This window comes from Corvus cornix, chromosome 1 (assembly GCF_000738735.6).
Source record: "Corvus cornix cornix isolate S_Up_H32 chromosome 1, ASM73873v5, whole genome shotgun sequence".
NCBI classification, from domain to species: domain Eukaryota; kingdom Metazoa; phylum Chordata; class Aves; order Passeriformes; family Corvidae; genus Corvus; species Corvus cornix.
In genome coordinates this window covers 46,968,882-46,979,896 of record NC_046332.1, presented here as the reverse complement: position 1 = coordinate 46,979,896, position 11,015 = coordinate 46,968,882, and the positions used below count along the sequence as shown (strand labels likewise).

Here is an 11,015-nt window from a genome sequence, read left to right as displayed (position 1 = left end):
AGCATAAACTAATGTCAAGAGCACCTTTTGTCAGCTGGATGCATTTCCTTTTGCAAAAATGAAATTAAAGCAAGCCTGCTACTTTTCAACTGGAGACATCACAATATAGTGGTATCAAATAAAAGTCTGCTTTCACATGAATAGTATTATCTATTATGCATTAATATGAATATGCATCAATAGGAAACAAAAATCTGGGCCAAGAGCAATTTAGAAAAAAAAAAAAAAAAGTTACTCTTGGCACCATGTGAGTACCTGGGAACAGTGTGGAGATACTGAACAGGCAAGCGTAAAGCCTATATATAAATTAAGGATAAAAACTAAAAATGCTTTCACTTGAAAAGCAAACCATGAAGTTTAAGGCACTCCCACGTGTATATTCATTTGTTCCAGAAACCAAGGAAAGACAGATTTTGACACCTCTTACGTCAAAATAAAGAGGGCATCATACAGTATCATAAAAGCAGCATAAATTCTGCACTCAAGAGTTTCTTCTTTAGTTTAAAGTCCCCTGAATACTTGAACCTGTGCTCCATCCACTCAGATGGTTTTATCTTCACCTCAAACATGGTTTGCCTCTCAGCTGGCTAACAATTTGGTTTTTGTTTTGCCCTCCATCGGCATCTCAGTGCATTTGGATGAACCACACCAGTTGATATTCACACTACATGAAGCACCTGCAGAAAAAAAGTCCTGCGTGTATTACATATATTTATGTCAAAATCATGGTGTGGTACTACCCTCCAAAATAAGAATGAGCTACAGAAACCTCAGAAGAACTATCCAGACAGGAATGCCTCTGGATTTTGTAGATGAAGAGGAGTTGTCTGATCTAGGGAATGTTGCTAGTAGTAAACCCACTTTTAAAGTATCTCCAGCTGATCAGCTACATGGACAGAATAAGAGTAATGACATTTTTTCTGCTGTTTAAAGGAAAAATTATCCTTCTCACCAGTTAACAGAAGCCTGCCTTGCAAGAAAAATTCCCGTTGGATGCTGTTTCTCAGGACACAACCTGATACAGATGTATGGATGGGGGAGCAGGGTGTTTTCACTGATAAAAAGGAATACAGGCAAAAGTCATATGCAGATTTATGAAAAATAAATTTATTACATAACACCTTGTTTTAACAATGTTTGATTTTTTTTTACTCAGAATACTTGTGTCATTCATGTAAAATAGTTTGATACAGTACATTGTATGTAAGTTTTTTCTCATAAATTCTAAGGCTCTCCTAACACCTTGTTCCTCTGCAGTAGGAATGGCACCCCTAAACAACGTGCGAACATTAAAAAAAAAAAAAATTAACTGAACAAAATTTAAAATCCACTACACCAAGCTGGTTCTCAAAAATCATGACAAAATATCTGAATGGATGCCGCACCTTTTTAGGAAATATCATTCATGCTTTTTTAATCCCAAAGCATGCTCACAAATCATTAACACCAACAGGAAAAAAATAAAACACTGTCTATGACAATCATTTTAGTTTGTTTGCTGAACCAAACATGTTTATATCAATGACAACATACTTATTTTACTATCAAATAGCAGCTTTAATACCAGTCAAGTCATAGATTTCAAAACAAAAACAAAAACTTACGTTGGAAACAAATCTTTGGGACATTTGTAATTGCTGGGGAAAAAATGCAAACACTTTCATGTTCTTAAAAAAATCTCATCGTAGCAATCGTGTCGGTCATGAAACATTGATCTAGGTGGAAAATGAACCAACCCACAAAAGTCACTAAAAATAAACGTCTATCAAAACTGTCTGAGAGATGGTTAGTTTGCTTTTTTGCCATGGTAACATATACTGTATGTTTCAAGTACCAGTTCAAAGATGTCGTGTACTATTGGTCAGATAAAGTTGTTACATCAAGAGAATTCACCACATACGACAACAAAAATGCTTGCCCCTAGCACATTTCACAGCTTCAACTGCTACAGACTGTCACTGAAAAAAATGCATCGGTCAGTCTGAACCATGTCAAGTAAACTACAGAAGTAGCATATCCACAACACAAACTGTGCTAGCAACTTTCTTTTCAAGTCTAACCCCAAAACCAGGTACAACGTGGGAGCCCCCACTCGGCCCTGTGGCAGGGGATGGGTCGTGGCGGTCGGACAGGTGGGAGGTGTGGTTGTACAGTACATTCTCTGGCCCAAGCCGGGCTCCTGGCACGCAGCCGTGCGGCCGGTCCTGCAGCATTAGCGACGGCGCAGCGACGGCACTGGGTGCAGCTCAGTACCGGTGCGTCTGGTGCGAGTACTGCGGCGGCTGCTGGGAGGTAGCTGAGTATCCCATGCTGCTCTGTGGCTGCGATGTGCTTGGTCCAGGGTTGGGGTAGGCAGCATGGGGGTTGGAACGCTGCAGGGAGGAAAGCACAGACACATGACCCTTTGTAACACGGACATCGCGAGACAACTGCACCTACTGACTCGTTTCTTCACGAGGCACCCAGCGCACACGGCCTCAAAGCAGCTGCACTTCCAGGCTTCGTTTCACTTACTCTGTTTACAGCAGGTAACCGGCATCAGGAATAGCAGACCAGAAAGTGACAGCTGCCAGCCTTCTGTTATCCACTCTAATGGCCTCCTGTGAATCTTCACCCATCACAGTCATACCTCCAGCCAACCCTCCAGATGGCTACAATGCACCTGCACATGACACTGGGCTACCATCACTCATGGCAGTGGTCTTCTCCACTTGCTCCCTTCTCCTACCAAGAGGGTAGGCTGGGGTGGAGGTCCAGACAAGGCATTACTGCTGATGAGCCACTCTGCCTTATTCTGGAGATTTTCACACGTAGAGGATATACTTGCCACCCTTTTGTGTGACCTAGGAGTACAGGCTGAGAGCACTGTGACTGGGCTAAGGGGTCATCTATCAGCAGCATTAAATACTTGAAGGAGAGTTTAAAGACAACAGCAACATGTTCCTCAGTGGAACCATATATTTCAGGGAAAAATGTCCTTAGATTGTGGCTTGGGAGGTTCAGGTGGGACACTGGAGAAGGGACCACTAAGGGACCAGTACAGCACTGGAAGAATCTGCCCATAGAGTCTGTGAGGTCTCTGTTTATGAAGGTTTTTAAGACTCAGCTGAACAAAGCCATGCTAACCCGAGTGAGTCAGAACTAGCAACAGCCCTGCTCCCAGTGGGAGACTGAGCTAGATGGTTTCTAGAGGTCCCTTTCAACCAGAACTCCCACAATTATTTATTGAGTGGAGCATTCATCATTACAAGAAGCTCTCAGCAAACCAGCAACTGCCTACTTCAATCTTAACCTGGAAGTTATTATTTACTGATCATGTGTTATAAAGGAAAGAAGGACTGCCTATGAGATTTGCAATCTAAGTATCTGACCTCTTAGTAGCATCAAATGTCATTAAATTAACACGGTTTCAGTGCATTAGTGTGCTGGTTTACATTCATGTTAAGGTTTACATGCCCTCACAAACTTGGCAGTATTTAGAAACTGTGTAGCTTCTGAATTCTTGGTATCACAGGACATATTATGGTTTTTAGGAAAACTTCTAGAAAAGTTCTGGAAACTTCTCTAAAGTGACTATTCCAGGACTAGGGTATTGCTACTGAGACCTGAATAGGAAAAATTGTGGTGAACCAACACCCTGAGAAAGTAAAATATTAAGTGACAATATAAAACAAAAAACCCCTTTTTTTTTCTTGCTGTACAGCACTTAGAAGAGAAGCTATACCCAGGATGCTGAGATGATGGCAGAAATAAAAAAGGCATACTCTACTTGTTAACACACTCATAAGACTGAGCTAACACATCTAGAGAAAAGAGGCAGAAATGGCTGGACCAGCACTTAATATCAGTACGAACAAACCAGCACTGCTGAATGGCACCATTAGCACAGTGACTGAACTTTGTGACATTTGCCTTCAGCCCTCAGAGAAAGACTAAGTCACTCATCAACAGAAGGGTCACAGCTCTGGGTCACCCTTCTCCATGTTACAAACACAGGATGTACTTCAGAGGGCAAAAATCTTGAATGTTGGTTTTGCCCATGTGTGGCTCCTGTATGTAGGAAGCCATCACAAGTTTAACCACTTAAAACTGACCATTCATTTCAGTAGTAAAGCACTCTCTGCATCCTGACTTCTAAAACAGATCTTATTTTAAGACAGAGGCAATGAAAAATCAGTTTCTTTCATGACACCCAAAGCAACAAATGGCTTTTGTTTAAGAACAAAAGTAAATATCCAATCCTTTCTAAATACCATTAAGCACCCAGAGGGTTATCACAAGCAAAAGCTCAGAGTAGTGGAATTGCTCCAGCCTGTTTAATCACACTGCCTTTGGGAGTGTCACATTGCAGATTTAAACAAGGAGGCAAGGAAGTCTGTGTGCCATGTGCCTACTATTTTTATGCATGGCAGAAAAGGATACAAGGTCAATGTGCCCTGCAGAGAGTAATTTGACTTCTGAGTGAATGTAGAAACTGTCTTAGTGTGCCTTGCCCAGGAGATGGCAATCCTTCTTCACAAGCCTTATATGGGGAATTTGAGCAAATCAAATGAAGAACAAAGGAACAGGTGTTTGATTAAAACAGAAGGCTGTATTGTAATGTTTGTTTGCCGTCTCCTCAAACGGCTGGATCAGAAGCAAAAAATGTGAGGAATTTTTTTCAGGGAGACCTGAAACCATCAGTAGGAAACTCTTAACTGCTTTTGTTCTAGTGCTAGCAAGTTCAGGTCTCCTCTCTTTGATTATCATGTTTTCCAGACACCTAAATCAGAAAAAATCTACTGACTGCCTCTTTGCAAGGGTAGGAGGAAGAAGATATTTTTTCTTTGAAAACCAGGTATTTCCCCTCCTGGAGAGACAGCAAAAAGATTGGTCAAAAGCAGTCAAGTTACCAGTAAGAGCTCCTGAGACAGAAAAGCAGCAGTTGTCATTATCTTAAGGGAAAAGTATTCTGAAATTATGTTTGTCAACAAGGGCTGCCCCCAGCTGTAATTCCAGGATGGATATCTGAGAGTACAAAAATTTTGATGAGCATGAGCTGAAAACAAACAACTCCAGCTGAGCAATTTGAGTCCTCTGATTAGACAGCCAGCAAACTTCAGCTCTGGCTCACAGAACTACAAGGTGAAGTTTGTTCCAAATGCCACGATGCAGCAGCAAAATGAGGTGAAGGGCATGCAAATAGGGCACGTAAATGGGGCTCCCTGACACAGTACACACAACCTCTGGCATCAACCTCCTTAGATGTGTGACTCCACCGGAGGGCAAGATTAAGAAAGCTACAGCTGCATTTGCCTTCTGCTCTGTGTGTGTGTTTTTAAGAAGTGGTAGAAAGAGCCAATTAAAAGGCCAAAACAGCAATCGACTGCAGCTTGCCAAATTGAAAGGGATGAAACTCCTCTAAGAGTGCTTGTGATGGATAATCCTACTAAAAGAAAGATGACATTTATACTTAGAGGCACCCCACCCTGCAGAACTGTAGTTAAGGCTCACCACTGTCTCAAACAGCTCTAAAAATGTATCTTGTTCAAGGAGAATGACTTGCAAACTGATGTGTTATTGATGTCCTGGGAAAAACTGAACAAAGGCACTTGGGGACTATATGAAGGAGCTCACAATAAAGCTCTTGAAAATGATCTTATTTTACATTTTCATGGTGCTTTCAAGTTTTGGCCAATGCTGAGACTACACAGATTTAGGTAAGGATGAGTGTAATGCCTCCAGGCAGCTTCTGAGGCTATCTGGTACTCTGAGGAACAAACTCTGAAATGCAAGACTTCAAAGCCCACTGGTGGTTCATGGAGAAGCTGTATCAAACTGAAAGGCAAGTTGGCAGCAGCAGCTTTACTCAGTTTCTTAACTCTCCCTACGTTTTGCTACATAAGCCCAGCTAAGTGGGTTTCCATTATCAGGGTCTCACATTTAGATATTAATCTTTAAATTAACTGAAAACATTGCCAGTAGTTTCCAACTTCCCCATCTTTTTGATTTCATCCAAGACTGTCTGCCAACTGGCTGCCTGTACTGTGCATTCCATGTGAATCAGTATGCAATAGCTCCTGCAGGCTAACATTTCCAGCAGCATGCCTCCTCTTGAAATCTTCTATTCCTTACGCTTCCAAAAATCTGCCATTCTCTAACTGCTCCTGTGAATCATTTGAAGTCTCCCCTGCTCCTCTTCTGTAATTTCTTAGCTTGTATTAACTAAAGCTTCTGTCCTTAACTCTCTCCGCCCCAGTCTCCAGTAGTAGCCTCATCCAAACCCAAAACCTCAGGTATCATTCCTTGGGATGACTAAGATATTCTTATACTCCAGGCTCTGATTTTTTAACGTCTGACCACAAGCGCAAATGTGGGAAGTTTTCATGTTTTCCTCAAGTTTCTTTTCCCAACGTGTCTCCTCATCTTCCTCATGAATTCACTGCCACCACTTCACCTATCTTCAGATCTGTAATATTTGGCTTACTCAACCTGGAATCTCCCTTGGTCTTCAAAAGAAACATTATGACAGCATCATGCCAAGTCTTTGTCATCCAAAATACTGTTTCCACATCCATTTACCCAACTAAAATACTTGTTCAGATTCTTATTTCACAGCTTTTTTACTGCAATATCCTCTACCTCCTACAATTACAGGCTTGTTCAAGCAAGAAATGGCATTTTCAGGTGATACAGAGCACAGCATGACAGGCTCCTAATAACCATTAGCATTCCCTAATATGAAGGTAATAATTAGTAACTCTAATAATGTCTCATCTTAATTTCCTTACTGCTAACCTAAAGAGCATCAGGATATCAACAAACCATCAACTAAATGAATCTGAAAGAAAATTCAAAAGATGCCAAAAAGTAACTGTTAATACAGTGACATTTACAAAATTACTTTTTTAGTTTGAAGAAACAGTGCTCTAAACATGAAAAACAAATACACAATATGTGAATAAAACAAAATACCTGATAGTCTGAGGTCATAATAAGTCCACCTGAGGTAGTGGTAGGAGGAACAACTCTCACTTTTTTCAGTGGGGGTCCCTGTGTGTGACTGTTGTCTTGGTTCCCTGGATGACCAGTTCCATTAGTATGGTTATTGCCCTGCTGCTGCTGCTGGTTCTTCTCAATTGTTTAAACACAAAGAAAAATTTCAACTCAAAAGCAGTACATGATAGAACATGAAATCAGGAAATAGTGTAAAAGCCAGTGAAACATGATGATACTGTTCTTCTAGTACTTACTTTGTCTCCTTTATCATCTGGTTCTTCTTCTGTTAAAAATTCTCGTTTTGGGTAAGGGATTTGACAACCTGCAAAAACACTGTCCCCCAAAAAAGTCTATTTATCACCGTATTAGAACAGAAGGGTTAGACCTGTAAGATTCCCACTTCACCCATGCTAGTTTCAAGTTGCCTGAGCCATCACTTAATACCTGTAACTAATGGAGAAGCTTTCCCTGTCTGACTATCACCATATTCTAAGCTTAGTAAAAACATACTCACATTCAATTTTAATGTTCAGTTGACTCTTATACACTAACTTAAGCTTATAAAAAAAATAAATTTTTTGTTGGTTAGAAAGGTACATCACCTGCTAGGTATCTGCAAGGGCACAAAGAGCTATCTCACTACAGCTATTGTGTAATTCACAATCTCAGGATTAACTAAAAGTATTCCTGGAAACTTCACTGACTATTAATAAAACCACCTGGAAGAAAAATTTAAAAGTAACTAGAAATTTCACCTGTCAATTCATATCTCACGGTCTACATGGATTCACTACTGCTAGTGAAAGCTAATATTTACCTGCCCTTCATCAGTAGAATGTATTTGTAATAAAGTCTCTGTACACCGGTTAGCAATACTCATTGTGTATTCACATTAAAATGTCAACCTAAACTTGAGGAAAAAAGCCAAACACCATTCTAAAAGCAGTTTCTGCAACAATCATTCACCTGACTTTAAATCACAGAGACAGGTCAGGAGATGCTATAAATAATTCCGTGGGTTTTAGTGAAATAATTTCATTTTTAATTAATTCCTTATAAGTATACATATTTTATAAATTCTTCCCTACAGAAGGGTAGAAAATCACACACAGGATGTACTAATAGCTTTCCTAAAAGGGTGTACAGTCATGCTCTTGGCCTAGTCTTTTGGAAGAGGGGCTTAATTTTTAATGAAATCATTCATTGTCCATACATTTTCTCCCTTTTGTAAATCTGCCTGTGCAAACAAAAAAGAGGAGTGTCTACAGAAAATGGATTTAAGTTGTTAAGGATGACAGCACAGAGACACAGAGTTGACTTTCCCCACCCACTGAATTTACAACAAAGGCTAAGACAAAAATGTAAACTAATTAGAGACTGTCATCTGGCATTCTGGAGCAGAGAAGTGGACCTGCGGGCACTTAGCAGTCGTCTACCAAGATCTGTAGCATGCATAATCAACCTGTCAGTGAGTAACAAGATTAGTGCTGCAACTAATAGGATCAAAGTTCCATAAAGCAAGAGAATTAATAAAAATACTACTTAATTTTAAAAACCACGAATGGCATTTTACTGGTTATAGCTTTCTTCGGTTGTTAGACAGTATTTAGCTCAATATTCACAAACATACTTAGGGCAGAGAGAAAGCACAGTTCTAAAGCGTCTCTGAATGCACCGATAGGTTAATAAACTGACCACTTACTCAGATGTGGGAAGAGGATCTTCCAAGAAGTAAGGATCCTGCATAGCCTGTTCTGAGGTAATTCTCTTTATTGGATCCATAGTGAGCAATTTCTGAAGCTGAAAAAAAAAGAAGGTAAAAACCTTTACATTACCAAAATCATTTATAGAAACTTCACTGTATTCCTGGAAGACAAGACGATACAAATGTGTCTGAACTCAAAAGCCTAACCATAAATGGCATAACCACACTCTTCTTCCCTGTTAAAATAGCAACTTCATTTCCTATCAAAGAACACCTATTTTCACTTGCAAAGCTCAGGACACTCAGTTCCAGTCACAAGTGTTGTATCAAAACATTCGGAAAGTTTCCACAATGTACTAGCAACTTTACTCAGGAAATAATTTGGGCTGGAAGGGCCTTTTCAAGGTCAGTCAGCCCAACCACCTGCCATGGGCAGGGACACCTTTAACTAGACCAGGTTACTCAAAGCCCTGTCCAGCCTGACCTTGAACATTTCCAATGAAGGGGCATCCAGAACTTTGTGTAAGCTGTTCCAGTGCCTCACCACTCTCTGAATAAAGAATTTCTTCCTAATATCCAATCTAAATCTACCTTCTTCGATTAATAAAGCCATTCTCTCTTGTTCTATCAAAAAAATGCTCCTCTCCAGCTTTCCTGGAGACCCCCTTCCAAGTACTGAAAGGTGCTCTAAGGTCTCCTGGGAGCCTTCTCTTCTCCAGGCTGAACAAACCCTGCTCTCTCAGCCTGTCTTTAGAGCAGCGGTGCTCCAGACCTCTAAGCACCTTTATGGCCCTCCTCTGGACACAGCATCCCAGGTGGGGTCTTGTGAACTAGGAACAGCAGACCACAAGGATTTTATTTAGCTCTAGTGCTGAGCTGCAGTGATGCATTCTTAAACTATGTGTTTCTCATTCAAAAAGTCTGGTGTACATGCATATACTTCTCTCCAGCAGCTGTGTGGAATGCAGCTGTGCTGGACAAGCAACATGAGATAACCTGTGAGTTTTCATGTTTCACCAATACAACACAGTGCCCAAGGCAAAACTACACCATGACATACTGTCAGAGACAATGGTCTTTAAAAGAAATGCTTCACTTTCAACCTGTAGTGGGGTTTTTTAAAATTGTGGATCTAACAAGAAACTACATATGTAAATAATATTAATTTAAATTTCCTGTTCATACTTTTTACAGGATTCATACATTCACCTTTTTAAAAAGATCCAGTGTCATGATCTAAGTCTGAACTGGTCATCTCCTTTCACTAGCTATTAAGTGAGCATTCATAACCACAGTGCAAATCTCCACACTTCAAAAGCTGAAGTTAAGAAAGTACATTTCCCCCCTCAGCCTTCTATTTTGACGGCATGGTTAAGAACGTGGTAACTATGATTACCACCATCAGTACAGTTTTGTTTTTCAAATCATCCACAAGGACTCACAGTAAGTTATTTCAGCTCTTTGAGTCTATGTGAAGTTTTTATAGAATAGCACGCTGAATGAGCCAGAAAAGGCAAAACATGACAAAGAACTGCCAACACACTGAAAAACACAAATAAAAAGCACTGCAAGATTCTAGCATAATTTCTGGTGCCTGGATTCTAGAGCTGTCCATCACATGCTGACAAGACTTGGTCCTTATCAGCCACACAAAAAAGAAATCACAAATAATTGTGCAACCATTATCCACCCAGGGGATCAAAACTTTGGTTCTGCCCCCTTGTACAGGTGCCACACAGAAGTGAACCTTCCTCTTATTATTACAAATATTTTCTATTTTAAAAACTGCTTGATGTAAAGATCACCTGGCTAAATGACACAATAAAAATGCAGTAAACTTCAAACATCATCAATGAATGGGACAATCACTACAGTTCATATGGACCGAACTAACCACGTGGAAGATCAAGAATCACTAAATTAACCAGAAACAGCAGCTGTTTTCCATTCTCTAGGGTGTAAGTAAGTACGAAAAAAAATCAAGAATGTGGAAGTGGGAAAATAGTAAGCTGCAAAAGCAGGAAGGAGCCAAAGTTTTCTTAACACATCAGTACTGCATGTGAAAAGGGACCATGTACATGAATGTCTGTAAAGAGGAGAAAAAAACCTGGTTCATTCAAGTTGGGAAATCAAAGCATTTTATTTTTGTCACTGACAACAATCTCTGATTTATATATTTTAAGACAGTAGATTATAAACAGCGTTTTAATCTGTTCTGATGCAGAGAGTAAGAGGAAAAGATACTTGTATCTTAATAGTTGTGAAAGGGTAAGATCTTGGAACACCTCTGGAAGAACTGGTAACCAAGAAATTCACTGAACTTGTTCAGACT

At 40.1% G+C, this 11,015-nt stretch overlaps 1 protein-coding gene across 5 annotated transcripts in view; it reads right to left on the bottom strand.

Annotated features, from left to right (window-relative positions):
• Positions 1–1,085: 1,085 nt before the first annotated feature.
• Positions 1,086–11,015, bottom strand: part of CDK8 (cyclin dependent kinase 8) — a 74,918-nt gene continuing 64,988 nt past the window's right edge. For 2 of the 5 annotated variants that reach the window (XM_019286382.2, XM_019286381.2), the window contains 4 exons: positions 8,681–8,778; positions 7,233–7,311; positions 6,955–7,113; positions 2,247–2,372 (listed from right to left, as the gene is read on the bottom strand). In XM_019286382.2, coding sequence (XP_019141927.1) covers positions 2,247–2,372; positions 6,955–7,113; positions 7,233–7,311; positions 8,681–8,778 — 462 coding nt within the window. Of the gene's footprint in view, positions 2,373–6,954; positions 7,114–7,232; positions 7,312–8,680; positions 8,779–11,015 lie in introns of all 5 variants that reach the window. The other 3 variants (XM_039565549.1, XM_039565561.1, XM_039565556.1) reach the window with 3 other exon arrangements.